Genomic DNA, 20,718 nt, shown 5'->3' on the forward strand with positions numbered 1-20,718 from the left:
CTTCTCTGTGCCCATCAATCTGCGTAACATTTGGCTGTGCCTGTTATGTAAATGTGCTTATGTAAGGAAAGGAGAGAGAAACACAACCAATGCAGTGACGACTGCTGATCAATGCCCTTCAGAGCACGCATGCTTTGGATTCTGCTTTATCTACAATACGAAATACTACTTAGGTGAGTTTGTGTGATAAGATACAAGCTATTTGGAACGTGGCATCAAAAGAGAATGTGGATATGCATTTATTTCATCTTCTCTACCTGGATTGGCATTTCCTATCACATGGATCCATCTGTATTCGGACTAGTAGTAGTCTCCAATGATATATGCTTGTGGGACACCTGGTTGCTGTTTTCTTGTTTTTTCTAAAACAAAATTGTCTGTGTTTGTACGAAAGCCAAGACCTCTTTATGACCATTGCGCTTGAAGTTGATTGTCTTGGGTAGCCGCATTCTCTCCTCCCTTCTCTCCAAAATGCTCAGACACATCCTGGTTGCTATTAAGAACCTTGGCTCTTGGTTTGAATTTTGGCTCTACATTAGCTGTGCAACTTTGAGTAAGTTACTTAATGCATTTCCTCATTAGTAAAATGTGGAAAATAGTATCTATCTCAAAAAATTAAGTGGATTCAAGGAGATAATGTACTAGTGTGTGGCACCTGGTAGCTAATGCATGGTAGCTAGTTTGATAATAGAACACCCAGTTGCTTTTGATGACGTACAAACAAGGCTTTATGGTCTTCAGGGGAGCCCTCTGAAGGCACTGTGTCACCAACCTGAGCTGAAGCATCCACCCAACCACAGCGCTGTCTTCCGTGGGCTGAAGGACTCTTCCCTGGTACTTGCTGGCCTCACCTCCCAGGTCATCCTTTACGTAACATAATCTTTACGCAGCCTATCTGGACCTTCACTGCCTGCCATCTGGCAGTAGGGAGAGGAAATCATTCCTGGGGAGACATTGTGAAGGGGTCCTGTGCCCGTTTGGCATGTGCAGTTGGGTGAGGACAGTGACTTGATAATACCTCTTCTCTCTTCCCTTTCTCCCCCCCACTCACATTTTTTTTTTTTTTTTTTTGGAGGCATAATGTCTGCTGCGCTGTATGAGCCCGGGAGCTTAGCTCTTCTTTTTGGTCAAGTGAACAATAGGTGTTGATCACCCTCCTAACCCGCACATAAATAAATTTGTGGAGGCCTGGTTTCTTATATTTCCTTAGTTTGCTTCCTGAGAAATGATGAGTCCTTCCTTCACCCAGTATTTTCTAATTTCAGGGCTCCCTCTGGCCATGATAATCGGCGGCCATCCCAGACACCGTGCAACTGACCAACCATTAATATTTTTACTGCTAGTCTATTACAAGGACAGGCTATGATAAAAAAAAAAAAATTGTCCAAGTAGATTGAGTTTTCTGGCTGTGTTGTTATTGGTGGAAAAATACTTGATTTCTAATGTGTTCTAAAATTGCACTCAAGCTTATTTTATTTAAACATATAGAAATTCATTCTATTTTAATGATTATATTTAGGTGGATAAAACATGTTTTAATCACCTGCTCTTCATCCCGTTGATGAGGGAAGGATTCCTGCCCTAGAGTTATGGAGATGGCACACATGACACCCGACATTGGACAGATGAAATTCCCAACAGTTTCTTAGTGACATATACTCACAGCCCAGAGAAGGGTACTGCATGCCACAGAGTGACCAACCAGGGGCTGTGGGTGGCAGACTTTGTAGTATCAAGAGAATGAGGTGGCATCTGGTTCCCTCAGAGGATTGATTGGCTGGTAGAGAACTGAAACTCACTACTCCAGGATAAGTAGGAATTGCCACTGGTTTCCTTGATACGGAGTGTTTTTTGGCTAGGGACCTCATCCACAGGCGCAGAGTGAGGAAGGGAAGTTGCCTTTCGGACATTCAAGGCCCTTGCAATTTTACCACAGGTCAAGGCGGCACATAATATTGGGCCTTAATTTTAGGCCTTATAACCAGACATGTCAACACTGTAAACCTCTCATTCTCTTGGTATATAAAAGTAGAGCAAATGAATTTTCCAAAGGTGGCTATCATTTGCTAACAGACGTTCTTTCCCTGCAATCTACACAAGGATGGGACAAGGTAATATTGTGAGAAAGAAGCGATTCTTTGGTGTCTTGAGGCAATAAGATTTTTTATTTTTTCTCCTGAAATATGTATGCTGTTCCACTCCTACAAGCTTGTCTCCCATCATTGGTTAAGAGGGGAAGAACTTTAAGTTGATCTGTTTCCCAATTTAGACACCCTCTCAAAACAACAGAATGACTTGTAATTTTCTTATGTACTATGTAGCCACTACTTCACAACCTCTCTCCCACCCATTGTTTCTTACACATTTCATGGCATATTTATGTATATTTATATTAATATTTTGGCAACATTACAAAGTCTTGGAAAGTCAGTGCATGTCCCATACCTTGTTAGGTAATTATCAAAAGAATAAGGAGGGCCATCGTCTCTCTTCTCCAAATCAACCCCTCTCCCTTAGAAGAATGGTGATATAGCATTTACGTATACAATGGCATACTAGGCAACAGCTGAACAAAATAAGGTAGATCTGTATGCAGCATTATAAAAAACATCTTCAAGAAATCAAAAGGTTGTACCAGTAGAGCACCTAAAACAGTGTCTAGCAAAGTAAGCTCTTATTCTAATATTAATGAATGAATGTCTACAGTAGGTATGATTAAAACGAAACAGTACATAGTTCCAAAAAATGAGCACATTTACTTGAAAACCTGTAGGGCTTTCTTGTTGATACTCAAAGTCAGTTCTTAAATCGGACCGTATACCAATGTTCTGAGTGCAGATCTTGGATCATGTTTATTAGAATCACTCAAGTTGGTCCCAATCTAAGAAATCCAAGTTCAGTTTGTCTAGAGCCAAGAATTGGCATTTCAGAAAGCATCCCAAGTGATTCTTAAGTCCACTTCACTTTGACAATCACTAGGCTAAGTAATGAAATATGTGCATTTTGGAGAAAAAGAAAGTGCCATACCTTGAATGTTTGTGTCTCCCTAAAATTCACATGTTGAAATCCCAACTCCCAGGGTGATGGTATTAGGAAGTGGGGCCTTTGGGAGGTCATTACGTCATGGAGCCCTCATGAATTGGTTAGTGCCTTTAGACAAGAAGCCCCAAGGAGCTTGCTTGCCCCTTTTGCCATGTGAGGACACAAGAAGACAGTCATTGGTGAGGAAGAGGGCTCTCACCAGACTCTGAATTTGCCGATGCCGTGATCTTGGACTTCCCAGCCTCCAGAACTGAGAAATACATGTTTATTGTTTATAAACCACTGGTTTCTGATAATTTTGTTATAGTAGCCCAAACAGAGTCAGACAGAAGCTAAGAGATGCCTCTTCTGTGCAGCACAGGCCCATTGAATCCCCATGTCACTGCATGTGAAGGCAGATATAGTCTTCCTTCACCTACCACACTCTTTTCACCGACACATGAATTTCACGATGAAGAGAGATGTGCCTTAGAATTGTGCTTTATGGTTTCTTTTTATTCTTAGAATGTATTTTATTCATTTATGTTTAATTATTTAGTTAAATCTAAGGCAAGCTAAACTGAAAACCCCTAGGTCTCCATGTTTTAACCCCATTTTTTATGGGCTTCAAAATTACTGTCTCCTTGGTCTCAGATGTGGTCCCAGTCCTCCCCAGCCCTGCTGCACTCTGTGTACATGGTGGCCTCCTCTGACTGCAGCCTGCTCTCCCCCACTAGCTTGGATTTATGTCCACCTCTCCACTGTGTACAGTAAGGCAGGCTTTGAAGTTCATGACAAGCCATTTCTGCTTGAAGACTCTGAACTTGTCCTAGTTCAGCTCCTCCCAATTTGCGAGTTAACAGATTCCTTTTGGGGTGAGGCTGAGGCTGGCGTTTTCATGGGGGATGAGTTATGTCCTCAGTCCCCTGCGTTGCTGGGGCTTTCTCCTTTTCCTCCCCCCAGAGGTGGCAGGCTACCGAGCAGAATGATGATGATCTTAGGGTTCACTTGTCTTCTCCAGCCCTGTGGTGTTGGGAGTGACTTCTGTCCTTTGGTGTTGTATGCCTCTGGGCTTCCGCTGCCAAATTAGCTCCAAGGTCTTTGCAAGCTTGGTGATGTTTTCCTGGGTGTCTCAGCCACGTGGGGCATGCTCCTCCCAGCATGCAGCTGGCTGTGCCAGCATCATACTATCAGATACTGGGAGGCAGGTGAATACGAGGCTCAAGGTCACCATTTGCACCCGGTGTGTACATCAATCACTTCTCTTTTGCCGATCTGGATAAAGTCATTCTCAAAGACCAGTGTGCACCTGGACACAACACACTCACCCTGTACGGTTGTCGCTGTGATCTCCCACGGAAGTATTAAACATTGTGTTACCTGCACGCTGCTATCCGATGGGTAATATGGTAACGTGCATTCGCCGCTCATGGCTACCTTCTGACCAGACAGCTCTCGAAGGCTCCTCCACCCCTGCCTCACACATTTCACCTAGCAGGCCGCCTGCCTCCCCAGGCCTCCCAGACAGATGGCTGAGCCATGATCTGCACAGGGCTCCTCTTTGCTCCAGAGTACCAGGGCAGGGACTGCTAGCAAGTGTATGGTGGCGCTGATTACCCACTACTAAGCCCCTTCGTGCCAGCTGGAGACGAACCTAAGAGTTTGGATCCGAAATGGCATCCATCCGAAGGCACCAAGATGGGGTGGTGCTTTCAGGAGTGGCCTTCCCTGGCAGGACTCGCCATTTCACCGCCCTCCTCTTTTTCATCCCTCCGTTTGAATGGTGATCCACGAGTGCCCACCTTTCTCCAGAGCCACCTACAGGACCCCGCAGGGCCGCCTTTAACCCTCTCCTGCCCATTGTGACCTAGTGCATCCTTTCGCCCTTTGCCCTTATCCCTGGACAGCTGCCCCCTCAGTACAAGGATACCATGCAACCCCGATTCTCCCAACTCCGTGACCCCACCCGGGCCCCAGACAGAAGCAGGCATGAGTATGTAGACACCGCCCCTCTGGGGGCAGGCCCACGGGGGGGCGAGGGGGGGTTAATTACAAAATTAAAGATTTCAGATGTGGGCCCAGAGTGCTTGGTTTTCCCCTCAAAAATTATCAAAAGGCAGGGATGTGTTCAGAAATTACAGCCTCTCTGAGCTGGAAGGGACTATGTAAATTATATATTACAACCCGCTCATCATACAGAGTTGGAGAAACTTTGCCCATGGGTATACTGAACCCAGGTGGCTACCCTCTGGGTAAGAGGGTTTTTGGCCTCATTGCTTTTGAACACACACCATCTCAGCAGTTGCAAACTTTCCTTATACATATAAATGGCTATATTTTTTTCCCCGATAGACACAAACAAGTTTATCATACAAAATTCCAAATCATTCTTTGAAGCAACTTGTTTATGTAAATGGATATAGATGAAAGCTTATTAAACTCAGCTATTGCTGGCTACATTTGAGCTATCTAGTTATATCTGGAGCCAGATATACATACGTGGTGTTTCTAGGTTTTAGATTCTTCAGAGTGTTAGAAAAGAATTAAGAACGGTAAGGGTAGTGCCCCTTGAGCACACTGGCAGTGTTCCCCACGTAATAGAGAATAGTTTACGAATGAGTAGTAAACTGTACTTGGTTAGACAGTAGTCATTGCAGGCAATTGGGTTTAGACATCTACTCAGCATCACCTCTATTTAACCTTCTCAGGTTGTCCTCATTAGGGCTTTTCACTTAGAACACCATTATAGCAATCATATACTGTATTTTTAGCATCTTATATAAACTTCCCCACAAATACCCAAGTTATATAACCAGCCCCTTTTCCCCCCCGGCTTTCCTCCAGCCTCTCATAGATTTACAGTAGGGGTGAAGAGGTGTGGGGGATCCCTGTCCAGTCACTGAAAACATTCACATCCCAGAGAATGGCTCCCCCCTCCTCTGGACAGGGCTGGGTGCACATCAACAAAATGTGCTTCCTGATACCGTCCTCTTCTATTCCAGCCTTCACCTTCTGCTGTTACATTTTCATCAGGTGTCATGTTGCTGGGTTCCTGAGTCTGGGAGACTCTCTGCCTCCTCTCATTGTGTTCAAACAAACCCCAAGGGCTTGGATCCAGAGGCAGAAGCACCTGAGAGAGAGTTACAGTTCCCTCCTGTTACAGATGACAAACCACACTCAGAGATGGCCCAGGGACTTCCTCACAGACATAAAGGCATGACCGTGGTCAGTCCCAGGTCTCTGGATTCCTTCTTCAGTATGACTTCTATTAACTCAGCAGGTTCTCCAATCTCAGCGTTCTTATATACATATATAACAGGAGGGGTATGAAGGGTGGTCTCTATAGCTCCTTCCATCTGTGCAATATGTGTGGATATGTACTGATTATATGACACTTTACTGTTTTCAATGCAGACTAGAATGTTACTAACCGAAATTAATCAGGAAGAGGACATAATTTTGCTTGGCTCTTTAAGCTTAAATTCAGTCTTTTCTAATGAAAAGAAAGTGAAGAAACAAATGGTAAATTCACCCCTGTTAAAAAACAGAGGTTCAAATACTCATCTTCAGCTGACGGGTGTCCAAAGAAAGCACTATGCTACATTATTCTTTCATAGTTTACCTAACTCTCTCAGGCAAAGTCTCCTTGTGGTGTGTGTGTAGGGGGGTGAAGGAGGGTGGGGGGAGGGCAGGGCTACGCAGGCAATGATGGTGATAAGCATTTTCCAAATTAGGAAACAGATATGCTTTTCTTCTTACTCTCTTACATAACTGATCTATTTTAGAAGACAACACTAAAATTAAAACTGAAATGAAATACAAATCTCATGATTTTACTACTTTGTTAGAAAAGACCAAGCAAGTAATGCTGAAAGGAAAACAGAGGAGAGTTCTTCACCCCATTGCCCTCCTCCCAGCCTGGGGGCTCTTTCACAGAATTCTCTTTTCTCCCTGGCAGCCTCCCTGGGTGAGTCAGAGACCAAAGTCCAAATTTTAGAAAATGAACGAAGAGATACACTCGTTTTTCTCCCCTCTGAATTTAAAAAGCAGTCGCATCAGAGTGCATATCCTCTTTTGGTGGCACAGGATGACTGTGAAGAGTGAACTGTCATAGAGCCAGTGATTGTTTTGCCCCAGACTTCCGGATTCAGAGGGAAATTGTGCAGTACACAAAGGCCACAGAGGCAGTACAGCCTCTTACATAAATAAGTTACATAAATGAGAACCAGTTATGTAAATGTATAAACCAGCAAACATGAATTATTACCATTCACAAACGCCAAGCAGAACACGGCAAGGTTCCTCCTACAGTCCCATTTTTTCTCTCCCATTATTCTTGTACCATTTTATTTCACACCAGAATCAAATGTGGTTGTCACATTTACTAGGGAAAGAAACTCCAAAAGACAAATGAAACTTTATATTATTTTCTGAACCATACATGACAAAACTTGATTTAAACTATATTTAATAAGATATGCATGTTCACCAATTTTTTTATACTTCTGGTGTAATCATGAACATACTTACTGCTCAGTAATTTACTATTTACTATTGCACATTTTGCAAGCTGCTGTTAAGGACAGGAACGCATTGCAAACGTCAATGTCCACGTACCTACGGATACCTGTTGTACTACTTACGGTTTCAAGTCTCAGTGAGTATGTGGGCATCTGACTGAAGTCATTCTGCTTATTGAAGGAAGGTAGTAATTTAGGGGGTTAGAATTAGGTTCAAGATTATGCTCATGAATTAATCCCAATACTCCCCACCTCAAGTGACTAGAAGTTGCTCCTTGGGTCTTAGCTGTAATTTGCTCGAGGTTTGACGTGAGTGATAAACTTGTTTGCCTCTGCCCCCTGTTTGGAACAAAAGCCTCAGCTTTTTCTCAGTTAGCTTTTTCCTTGTTCCTTTTGGGACAATATATCTCCATCTCCTCCGAAGTTACACAATTTGCTCATTGTGTAGTAAAAACACACGTAACTCAAAGCAGTTTTGAGCGCAATTACCTGTTCTGTATAAAGATGGATATTAAACCATCTTTAGCCAATTGGCTAAGATTGGCTGAAATCTTAGCCAATTTCAGACATAGCATGCTCAGGTTAACATTCCATCTAGCAGCTTATTTTGAAAATCTCATGTAAAATAGTATTTCTAAGCTCTAACATGGTAACATAATAGTAGAATCAGAGTTAGGTGATCTTAAAACCTCTGCATAATATTAGCGGTGTGATTTGGGGCAAATAACTTGCCCTCTCTGGGCCACTGTTTCTAACCATTCAAAACATAATTAAAAGTTCTAAGTCACTTTCCAGCATTAACCACCTAGTACCCTATAATCAGATCTCTAAATATTTCAACTGAGAGCTTTAAACTCACTGCCATCAAGTTTAAAGAAAATATAGCCTATCATACAAAAAACGGACCTTTTTGTCAGCAAAACTGCAGCTTCTGCTTGGGTTCTAGTTATACGGTGGTAACTATGTGAAAAGCATTCATCCTGGTGTTTACTCTTTAAAAACGCCAAATATGGGTCTTTGCTGGCTGTAGGGCAGTGAAGGAGATGTGGACGGTAGAACTGACACCTCGGGAACGTGTGGGCTCGCTCCCTTGAGGTGGGGGTGAGTTTTAAACAGCAAAGAAAACAGTAGCTTGGCACCACGGACTACTGTCTTGCCCTCTGGAAGGAGTCACCTCAGGAACGTGGGTGGGGTTATATTATTTCTCAAGTTGATCGACTCTAGACCTGAGGAGTCCCAAAGTCATCATCAGACTGACTTGACGCATTCCTAGGCCCTCTACGTGTCTATCTGTAACTTGGCCATAAACTACTGAAAATGCAGATTTGTACCTGACAACCCTGACACTACAGCCGGAGGCTGTCACAAAGGGTGCGGGTCCCTACTCGGGTGGGCGGGGATCTAGGGCTTAGTCCCACGAGGCCAGCCTCTCGGCAGAAGAGCGCCGAGGAAGCAGGCCTTAGGGGAGAAGCCGCGGCAGGTGGGGGGCTTTCGGCAGCCAAGCGAGGGCGATGAAGGTCCGGGCTCCTTCGGGCTTTGTTCACTTACACGCCAGGCCCTTCTTCCAGGGGAAGCCAATTGGATCCCCGCTGGTGGATCATCTGACCTCCTGTCCCTCGCCAGGAGGGGCTTCGGGGGGCGGGGCCAGCCCGTCGGCCCCCTGGGGACCCGGCCGGCGGCCGGGCGGGGGAGTCGCGGGTGCACTCGCGGAGCCCGGCCCCGCCCCGCGCACGCCAGGCCCCGCCCCCGGGGCTTCCCGGGCGCGCGCCGCCCCGCCGTGTCCGCGCGCCACGCCCCCCTGCTCGCGGGCCGCGTGCGGAACCGCGCGTCCGGGAGACTCCGGGACCGTGGCGGCGGGCGGCGGCGGCAGAGCAGCCCTCTGCGGGCCATGTCTTCTCCGGCCGTCGCGAGGAGCGCCCCCGGAGGGAGCCGGGAGATGGCCCCCAGGCCGCGGAGCCGAGGCCGCTGCTGGGAATTGGGCGGCGGCAGCGGGGACCGGCTGGAGCGCGCGGCCGCCGAGTCGGAGTGCTGGGAGCTGCTGCTCCGCCGCGGCGAGCTGCTGGCGTTGGGCGGCCACCTGAAGGGAGCGCTGGAGGCGTACGCGGCGGCGCTGCGCCGAGGGGCCCCGGTCAGGCCCGAGTGCCTGGGCACCCTGGTGGACTGCCTGGTGCTCAACTACCGGCTCCGCCACGGGCTGGGCTGGAGCGCGACCCCGGCCGCGGGCGCGGACTCCGGCGCCGGTGGGCTGCTCAGCTGCCTGGGCTGCCGCGACTTTCTGAGCGAGCCGGTGACCGTGCCATGTGGCCACAGCTACTGCCGCCGCTGCCTGCGGAGAGAGCTCCGCTCCCGCTGCCGCCTCTGCCGGGACCGGCTGCCTCCCGCCGTCGCCGCTGCCACTGATGCTGAGGGCACCGCTCCGCGGTCCCCGCCTCTGGCCACCGCCATCGCCACCTCTGGCTTCAGAACCAGCGTCGTCCTCAACCACCTGGCCGAGAAGTGGTTCCCGGGCCAGCGGGAGCGAGCCCGGGCGACCGACCGGGTCGCAGAGCTGCTGCACCAGGGGCGCTACCGGGAGGCCCTGGCCGCCGCCTGCGAGGCGCTGCGAGCAGGTGACCGCGCGGGGATGCGGCGCGAGCCCGCCGACCCCACCCGCCTGTCCGGATGGGATAGCTCCCCAGAGCTCGGCTGTGCCCCCGGGAGGCGTCTCTGCTTCCCCGAGGCTGCCCGACTCCCGTGTGTCGGGTCTCGGGCTCCTCGAGGGTGTGGGAGGGGGCGGCGCCCTGGGGTGCTTCGGTCACAATGGGGATCGCCGTCGGAGCCGACTGTGACGCGGCGCGGGGAGGGGCGCCCGGGCGCGGGGTTCCCTCGGACGCGGCCTGGCGGTCTGGCGGGCGCGTCCTGAGCGGAGTGGGGGCGAGGGCGCCGGAGCGCGGGACGGGTGGGAGTCGGGCGAGCCGGAGCGGCCGCTCGCTTCCTGCCGCGCTCTTTCCGGTAATTGGCCGCTCGGCACACGGCAGCCGGGGCGGGGAGAGAGGATCCCCGGCTAAGGCTAGGCGGGCGACGTTTACCTTTGTCTCCCACAAAAGTCACTGGGGCAATTGGGAAGCCGCGGGAGGGCAGAATTGCATAAGCGGTGTGTGTGTTGGGGGGGGTGCGTTGTGTAACGGGTGACGTCCGGTGGGCGTGGCGGGAGCTCGGCGCCCGCACCCAGCACCCGGGGGCCCCGCTGGCCACTCGGCGCTGGGCGGTGTCCGAGCTGCCCAGGGGTGCTCAAGTCTTCCCTGAAAATGCCTGCGGAATTGGTTCCTCTTGATAGTTTCAACCTGCCTATGTGGAATCATACTTATTTCATAAACGTATATGTGCTTTGTGTCGAATACACCTAGTTCGCGGTCCAAGATAAAGAGGTAGTCTCATCGAGTTCTTTGCCGCGCTGCTGTTTGCCTTTCCACTCGATCAAGTTGCGGGGATAGGCCTGTAGATCTTTTGTCTATTTCTCAGCTCAGAGAAGCAGCTTCGGCCCCCTAACCTAGGTTCGCACTTTTCTTAAGGTGGTTTTAGGCTGTGGAAGGGGACATTTCAGACTTACCTATGTAAAATGAAGAATTGTTATTTAAATCGGTTGTTCTCTGCCTGGGGGAGTTTATCCCCCACCCCACATTATCTGGAACAGTATCTGGAGACGTTTTTCATTGCCACCCCTTGTGGGATTGGTGCTGGTACATCCAGTGGGTGGAGGCCAGGGATGCTGTTAAACGTCCTGAAATGCACAGGACTGCCTCCCACACAGTCGCCAGGCGCCAAATGTCAACAGTGTCATTGTTAAACCTTGTGTTAAATCAGCCTATTTCAAGTTTAGCATCTATGATGACTTGAAGTAATACTTGGGGGAATAATCCCCAAGAAAATAGACATCTAAAATGTCACGGTTGCTCACTCCTGGGTTGTAAAAGAATTCAAGAGGCACAAAGGAATAGAAGTTACAAAGTTTATTTAAAAAGAGAAACACTGGCAGAGGAGTTGCCAGGGCCAGAGTGTGGAGTAGACCGCTGCCCTGAGTTTCTATTTAGCTGGGATTTTATACTTTTCTAACCAGGATGTAATTTGCTTGGGCCCGTAAGTGGAATCTTCTATTGTGTTCAGCTTTGCCTTTTGCCTATTGGGGTGGGGGGAGGTGTAGTTAAACTTGTTATCACAGTCTTTGTTGTGTAAACTTAAGTTAGAGCCCCCCCCCTTATTACCCCCCCCCCCAGTCAAAAGGCTACCCCCTAGGCTCGGTTCTGTTTACCCATACCTGTCTCATAAAATAGAAACTGATGTTAGGTATTAGGTAAATTTATAAGCTATGTAACTGAAAGTATTTTTTTATGGTTCTTTTACCCTAAGTGCTTATTAGACCTTTTTACTTAGAATATATCAAGTTATTTAACACCTTTAGAGCTCAAAGCGTAAACCTGGCATGTTTTCATATTCTTTCACTATTTTTATGGGGATGTTAAACCCAGAACAAAAGAGAACTATTTGGAATACAAAATTCTGAAACAGACAACTCTGTCGCTTTGGCTGAACAGAGTTTAAGACGGGGAGGTACAGACCATCTAGGCCATGGTCCTTATTTTGAAAATGAAGAAGCAGGAGCTAGGGCAGTGAAAAGACTTGTCCAGAGCCCCACAGCTAACTGGTTGTAGAGGGAACACTGTATTTTCCTTCCAGTTCTAAATGTTGGAGTACTCATCCTGCCCTTATAGCTCATCCAATGAAAATTTTTTATATAAATTTCCAAGGAAGTTTTTTCTTTGTCATTAGTATAAAATAAAGGATGAAATTTATCAACAGCACTGTTTAGTATTATTAGTGATTTGACCTCTTAAAGTAGTTGTTTCATAAGAATTCAGGTCCTAAATCCATGGCAGAAGAGTAAGCACATTTACTAATTGATGTAAGGAAGATTCTGGGCCTTGGATTAAGAATACTATTCTTAACAGAAAAAAAGACTCTGAAAGATCTATTTTTTTTTTCCCATTTCCATAGATTGCACATGGAAATTTTGCCTATCAGCTACTTAATCCTACTTTTGCATGACTAGAACCCAAGCCTCCTGACTTTCATCTCATTAGCTTGTTTTCCCCTCATTTTTAGGTCTTTGGAAAATCATTACTTCCATACGCGAAAATGTGTCTGAATGGTACTAATGAGGATATTCTTTTTTCACCCTTCGAATTCTTAGTGCAAAGTAGGAGGAAAGAAGTCTTAAAGCTAAGCTACCAAATAATAGTTGGTAATTTACAGATATTAGGTGTTTAACAGTTTATGGGCATAAATAAAAATATTTTGTAGAGTTGTAAATATTTGTACAGTTAGGTGGTAACTTTTTGAGAGTTGGCTGGCTAGTTAGCTAGATAGGCATTTGGAATGTATTTTTATAATTATAAAACTGTACAGTTGTTACTAATGATGCTTTCATTTGGGAAAAAGAACTTCATTACAATTTTTTCATGTAATTTTTATAATGAAACTAGTAAATATTAACTAGAAAAATATAATCTAGTCTACAGTTAGCCCACACAAATCCAAATTTATCTCTGTCAACAAGAAAGGAAAGCTTGAAAACCTTTGCCAAAATCAGAAGTTTCCCATTGAGATTACATAAGTTTCTGTTGAATTGAAATATATTTAGATAACACTTAATCCATTGATCTTTTGATATTAACTCTCAGATGTTTCATAACGTTCTGTCTTTTTTGTATTCAAGGATATTATGTAAAAGTCTTTTCTTCATTGAATCTTTCTACTTGAGTCTATTGAAATGATCCCACTTTGCTATGCTGTATTCCTTTTAGTTTTAATGAAGTTTTACACTGACTTGCCTCCTCCCCTCCTATACCCCTCTCCCCCCAAAGAAGACGACATAACAGTATAATTACAGTTTGAAGTGGTTTTTTAAAACGGAAGGTCATAAGAGGGAGAACATTTTATTTAAAATACATGGAGAAGGAAATTTTGTCTTTATTAATTATATGGTGTTGACTATTACCAGGTATTTTTAAATTCTTTACGTCATTTGATCTTCACAAAGAATCCTGTGGAGTACTATTACCCTCAGAAGGAAATTGAGGTACCTCCAGCTAGACATGCGGTATGGCTTAGTGGTTAAAGCTGTGCATGCTGGGAGCTGACTGCCTGGGTTTGAATGGCAGTGCAGTCCTCCACTTATTTTCTGACCTTGGTCCTGTAGTCTAACCTCCCTGTTTTGGTCCCCTTATCTGAAAAATGAGACTAGTATCTACCTAGGTATCTATCAATAGGTATCTATTGGTATCATAGATAGGTACCAATAATAACAACCGCCTAGGTCTATTGTGAGAATTGTCAAAACCTGTAGTGTTTAGAATGGTGCCTGAAAGTGTAAACACCCCATAAATATTAAAATGCAGTATTTTTTACAAATGTAAATAAACATGCTACAGCTACAAGATACTTTAGCTAAAATTGAAATCCAAATCTTGCGATGTCAAGTTCTGTTCTTTTCTCTCTACCACATTAATAACATTACCAGAGTAAGGGTTAAACCCTGATTTTAGATTGCATATGTTAATTAGTGGTAACATTTTAGCCTACATCAATAAAATATAGATACCGCAATGCAAGGTTTTAGTTATACAGAGATTGGTCAAATTATGGGTAAATACTGAGTACAGGTTAGGAAAATGTAAAGGGTTTTTAATATCTTAATCAACTAGGTTAATGAAGAGATTTGAATTTAATCAGTAAACTTAGGTGTATTCTGACTTATTCTATAAAGTAAATATATGAAGAGCTTATCTCATTTATCAACTTGTTTTGAAATATTTTGTAATATTAACAATAACTATTACTTGTTGAGCACTTTTGTGCCAAGCAGTGTTTTAATTGTCAAGATGCATTATCTTTATTTCTCAAAACAGTCTTCAAATGTTGGTGTCACCACCACTTATTTATAGGTAAGGAGACTGAGGTTCAGAGTTAGGTAGACTGTCCATAGTGGATCTGAACCCACATCTTCTGAATCCAGTGGTTATAATCTTAATTAGTATACCAAACTAGTATTCTTGGATTTTTATTCATCATTCACTGATAATTTGTCAGTTGGCAGCTTTTAGTTTAGCTGTGAAAACCGAGTCCTACCACACTGAACTTGATAAAGTAAAAGAAGCAAAGAAATTTGGTATTTTGGTTAGCCATTGAAATTTGTGAAATAGCTTGACATATAAATCAAAAAAAAGGACATTCAGAAGAATGAGAAAAAGGATATGAACAGGGAATTGTTATAATTAGACCATCTAAATAGCCAATAAATAATATAGTAGTTTTAAGGTTCAGGCTCACTGAAGAAGTGCACATTAAAATAATGATGCTATTTTTCATTTGTATTTTTCTAGGAAACAAGAACACAGCTTGTGGGACTGTAAAATAAGTAAAGTTTTTATAAACGGAGGGGTAGCGGAATGTATTGAAAACTTTATATAGCTACGTAATTTTCTGCACATTCAGCTTTATAAAAATAACTAAGGAAGTAAGCATATGTGTAAAGGCATATAGATAGATGTTCATTGTACTACTTTTTATATTAGCAAAAATTGAACTAAAAATTGCAGCGTAGGGAATTTTTAAAAGATTGTATACAGTAAAATATTTTGTAACCATTAAAAGTCTTGTGGAATGAATTATTAATTACACCGACAAAAAGAGCTGTTTATAAACAGTATGTTTTTGGTGTATTTTATAAAACTGTACGTTAAAAATGTAATCTATACGTGCAAGAGAAAAAGTACAGGTTTTATACCAACACTGTTTTTTTTTTGTGGTGGGAAAAGTATTTTTAATTCTTGATTTTCTATATTTTTCAAATTTTGTAAGTAAACATTTAATTACTTGTAATTAGAAAAAAAGTTGCTTGAATATGAACTACAGAAACAACCTGTGGCCTCTCAGTACTAATGACATATCCCTAAGGGAAGGATTGGAACAAAGATGAGGAGGAATCGAGACTGGAGGACTTTATCCTCAGCCCATGAAATAAATGCCTTGGACAACCTAAGGCTAGTTTCCTCAGATGTGTAGTAGAATTTTATTTCAAAATTTTTATTTGACTACTCACAGTATTACTGGGTCTAAGAGAAAAGAAAATGAGCGAATGAATTGAGGCGTTTAGGCATACATATTTTAATTAATTTCCCCTCGTTCAAGCCAGGACTTGAGGATACAAAGATAGTAAATAATGGAGAGAGCTTAAAAACAGAGTTTATAATTAATGCTATGCACATACAGTGAACGAACACTATCATAACAGCAAATCCTTAGCAGTGCTTACAGTGTACCCTGTTCTAAGCATTTTGCGTGTATTAACTTATTCTCTTGAGTAACGAGGTCTGTGAGGTCAGTGCTGTTCTTCGCATAGAGGTGAACAGCGAGACCTCTGCAGCCAGACAGCCTGAAGGAGGATCTCCACTTACTAGCTTTTTGATCTTGGGTAAGTTACTTAAACTCTCTGTGCTCAGTTTCCTTAACTATAAAAATGTGGACAATACTAGACACACATAGGAATATCCTAAAGGTTGTAAATCGTTTGAGAATAGCATATATAAGTGGTGTGTCTTAAATAAAAATAAATTTAAAAAAACCAAAACCTCAATTTTATAGCTGAGGGAACTGAAGTAGAGGTGTTTGGTAAATTTGCCCCAGGTCACAGGGAATTAAGTGGAAGAGCCAGAAATTAAACCCAGGCATTCTGGCTGCAAAGCTCATGCTCTTGATCTTTATGATACACTGAGTGAAGGTAGACACAGAGAAAAGCATCTTGAGAAGAGATTGGTGAGCTTGCTGGGTGAGAAAAAGTTACCCAGACCAAGGGGAGGTGCGGTGATATGAGGAGGACGGAGCTCTGGGAGCTGAGGAAGGAGGAGGCATGAAATTGAGTGGTTTACGTGGGGCAGGTGAGTAGTTAGGCCTTACTGGGACTTCAAGTGGGAGGCTGATGAACATAGAAAGTAAGGCTGGAGAGATGGGCAGGAGCCAGACGGGAAAGAACTTGTATGTTGTACTGAATACCCATTTTATGGTGTATGCTGGTGTAAAATAGGAGGCAGGGAGAGCTGTTAGCAAGCTATGGCTATAATCCCAAAGAGATTTCGGGAGCCTAAACTACAGCGATTAACAGTAGGATTGGAAAAGAGCAGAAACAGATTTGAGAAATATTATACGAGGTAAAATTGACAAAGTTCAGTTTGATTTGGGAAGTCAGTGGTGTTAGTAATAGAGAATACAGTGAAAAGACACCTTTCTTTGGTGGTGTTTGTTTTTGTGTGGAACACTGAGTAAGGAAAAGTACAGGAGGTAGTTGGAAATTTGATGAACCTGAAGGTAGGGTGAAAAAATCAGACTGAAGGTAAAAGGGTTGGGAATTAAATCATGCTCAGTACAATTAGCCCAAACTACATCTATGTTTATATTTCTTCGGTTTTTTTCAACCAATTGCGTCTGTAATGTGCCAGGCATTTGCTAGGCACAGCGGATCCCTGCAGTACTGGACTGACAGGCCCCTCCCTGATGGCGTGCCCAGGGAGGTGACTTGTTCCATCCAGGTCCTCAAGGCCAGGTAGAGAACATAGAGTAAATATTTGTTGACTCTTTCCAACTTGAGTTAATGACACAGCCGAAGCTGATTGCTTTTTTCAGTTGCCTGTCAGAAAAGTTTACACGGAGGGCATACATTCTGTATGCTTCGGCTACTCAAAGGGCCTCAGTTACTGCATTTGGCTTTTTTAGAATTAGGAGGTGCCCCTAATCTCTTTGAAAAGGTATTGAGTTTGAACTCAGCTAGTGAGATTTTTTGTTTTTGTTTTTTTTTCCTAATAAGAATCATTCAAAATAATTATTCGACTAACAGTTGAAGTTCTCAATAAAAACATTACCTATGAGGAATTAGGAAACGAGTTTTAAAAACTGACCCCCTTGTCATCTCTTCTTAGGGTATATTAGGGTATACCCCTTCTCGTCCCAATATCCACTAACTCTTTAGGACCCTCCTAGGAAGTCTCAACATTCTGAGTGTTTTCGTGTAGAGAGCAGAGGGCACATAGTCTTTTTTCGTTTTGGTCAGAGTGGAGAAGTTTGATAGATTGGGTTTTCTCAGACAGAGGTCTTCTCAGTCGCTTTCTTCAGTACTGCCCTAAAAAAGCTATATATAAAGGTGACTGTGAAAGGATGTGATGTTCAGTAGTTCTGGATGTGCACTCTGCATGGAGTGTGAGGCTATGGGGACTCTGTAAAAGAAAAAAATGGGCATTTTTTTTGAAAGCCCAGGAAAGGATCCAAGAGTGGAATGGGCTGCTTGTTGCGACAGTGAAGTCCCTCTCTCTGGAGGTGCTGGAGCGGAGGCGGGTCTCAAGGATGCTGTTGGAAGCTCCCCAGCTGTGGGTGGAACACTGCATGTCCTGGGCTGCAGTCCTGTTTTTACAGCTCAGGGTTTTGATGCTGATATGTTTACTACACACTCTTGGACTATTTTGGCAAACACTGCTCTCGACTTTCTGAACTCCAGTTATGCTTGTCAAATCGGGATTACATGATTCTGTTTCACAATAAAGTAAAATTTTCTAGTTAGATAATAAACTCCTCAGCAACAGGGGAAAAGTAAACTCTTTTGAACACCTACAGGGTCTAGCTTTGTGCTAGAACTTTTCATTCTTGATTGATTAACCTTTTGAGGTGGTTAATCAATGGTGGGTTTTTTTTGTTTGTTTGTTCAGAGATAGTGATTTCCAATTATTGTTTTAAGAAAGGAAAGATGAAATATTCTAGATTTGTCTTTTATTTAGGAAGTAAGACATTTTCATGAAATACTAATTTCATTCTTTTTAAAAATCTTTCATTGGTTTAAATTTGAGGGGACAATATAATTCCAATTCTCAAGCACCAGCAATCGAAAAAGGCCCTTCTAATTTAATTGTTCAATGAAGAGTTATCTATAGAAAAGCAATTATTTAAAAACGAGTAAACCATGGAGCGATTAAGGAGTTTTATTAGTTTTTGTTAATGAGGTCTTTATGCCCTTCTTGCAATGAATGCTTTATCTTATATGCATACATTTTTGAAAGCTTCAAAGATCAATAGCTTTAAAAGTCAAGTTTATGTCATCTGTAGATTACTGAAAATTAATTTCTTGCTTAGATTTCCATTTTAGAATCTGTGTACCTGTAATTGATTATAGTTTTGATGAAGCAGCTAAGGGTCTGGAATTCTGAATGACATTGGATGCTTAATTTGGTTTCTCACCTAGAGACATAGAAGATAGTGAAATTAGCAACAAAGTTTCTGTTTTTTCCCCTCAGGTATGTTTGAAACTAAATCTGTTTTGGGATGGTCCAATACCATTCTTGCTAATGTGAGGAATTAAAATTTTAACCTCTTAAAAAAGCTGACTCTCATCAACCCATTTTTTCCCAAGTAAGGACCATTATATACCTCACGAGACTGAGCCGTGGTCAGTCTTTGTTACTATGGAAATTCCACATACATTAGTTTATACATATGGACATTTATAAATGAAGATATAGAAATTAGGGTTTAAAAAATTAAATCTAAATATCTAAGGCAAATCTTGTAAATAGCTAAGACATGTCTTTTAAATCTGTATAGAATGCCCTATGTTAAGAAAACATTTGGTTTCTTAGAGGTAATTATTCATAGTAAAAAAATATTTCCAGTATTCTTAAAAAACACAATTTCCTCTGCTAAAATAGTCTATAATGATTTCATATAAATTACAGATAAAATTCGACATGTAAGTAGGTTGCACCTATACTGTGCTTGGGTCACAACCTTTGGTTTGGTGGTTCTCGACTGGAATCACTAAGTCTATTCTTTAACGTGATGTATTTTGTGTATTATACAATAATCTTTTCAAAACAATCAACCTCTTATAAAATGTTTATTTCAGAACCCAGCGACTTGACTCTAAAAATTTACAGAGCTGAATCGTATGCTGGTCTCCAAGAGTTTAAAGCAGCCATAGAAGATTTAAATGCAGTTCTCTTTCAACTGCCAAATTGGCCTGAGGTAAAATTGCTATTTATTATTTGTATACATTTTAAAATTTTAACTGGGGGACCTGCATTCAATTATGGTTATAAGTTTTAACAGAATGGACTGGTTGACTCTGAGTAAAATATATAGAGTTCTCAAAATCTAAGGTCAAAACTTTGGATAAATATCATGTGACAATTTTTTAAATTGTAAGAAATCATTGTTTCCTCACCAAAGAGCAACCTGAATTCAAGGCACAGAAACAAATAGAGACTTAGGTATACAGAATTTCCTCAAAGAGGTACAACCGGCCATGTGAAGATGGGTGCAAACTGGACATGGACGGAGGAGGTTTATTCACGGAAAGAGAAGAGGTCCTTGAGGCTGGGAGGCTGACTGAGGCGTCTTGTCGGGAGCCAGGTGATTAGGCAGTGCCGTAATACAGTGGGTGGGACACCGGAGGTTGCCCTCCTGTATAGTTTTAAAAAAGACTTGTGTATATATAATCAGTTTACTGATTTTTCCTTTTTATCAAATGACAAGACAAATCAGTCCATCTCCCCAAAATGTTATTTAAGCTAGAAGTTACTCTTTTTTGTGAGTTTTTCCTTTATTCAAAACTGCCGTTGAAATTGTAACAGATATATACGATGTCAGAGGGGTCGTAGATTGGGGCTGTAAATTTGTGAGGGGTGTAAATGTCTATCTTACTTTGTTTTGTATACCTGAAACTAATAATAATAAAATCCTCCTTATAAAACGATGATGACAGTAGATGGTAATTATTGTAATGTGTGCTTAAAGTGTCTAATTTAACAAAATAAAAAGATGAAAAATCTTAAAAAAACAAAACAAACACACAAAAGAAACTGTGCCTTTGAAGACAGTATAGTAAGGAGGCTCCAAAATTATAAATTAAAGAGGAAAATCCCATGATGGCATGGCTGGTTAGTACAAGGCAAATATATTGGGAGAATAAGAGGGAAAGTGATCTGTATGGACAACTTTAAAATTGTTTAAAAAAGAAAGAACTCTCTGCACTGAAGTGATACAATTAGAAATGTGGTTTTGAAATCATTTTGAAATCATTTTTCTCGGCCTCAGTTTCTCCATA

General features: G+C 42.9%; 1 protein-coding gene across 2 annotated transcripts in view; it reads left to right on the plus strand.

Moving 5' to 3' along the window:
• Positions 1-9,295: 9,295 nt before the first annotated feature.
• LONRF1 (LON peptidase N-terminal domain and ring finger 1) overlaps positions 9,296-20,718 on the plus strand; it is a 28,951-nt gene continuing 17,528 nt past the window's right edge. The window contains exons 1-2 of one of the 2 annotated variants that reach the window (XM_081046633.1): positions 9,296-10,150; positions 19,519-19,637. In XM_081046633.1, the coding sequence (XP_080902759.1) occupies positions 9,430-10,150; positions 19,519-19,637 (840 nt within the window). In that variant the 5' untranslated portion in view covers positions 9,296-9,429. The remainder of the gene's footprint in view (positions 10,151-19,518; positions 19,638-20,718) is intronic. The other variant, XM_081046632.1, reaches the window with a different exon arrangement.

The sequence above is a fragment of the Rhinolophus hipposideros genome (assembly GCF_964194185.1).
Source record: "Rhinolophus hipposideros genome assembly, chromosome: 4".
NCBI lineage: Eukaryota > Metazoa > Chordata > Mammalia > Chiroptera > Rhinolophidae > Rhinolophus > Rhinolophus hipposideros.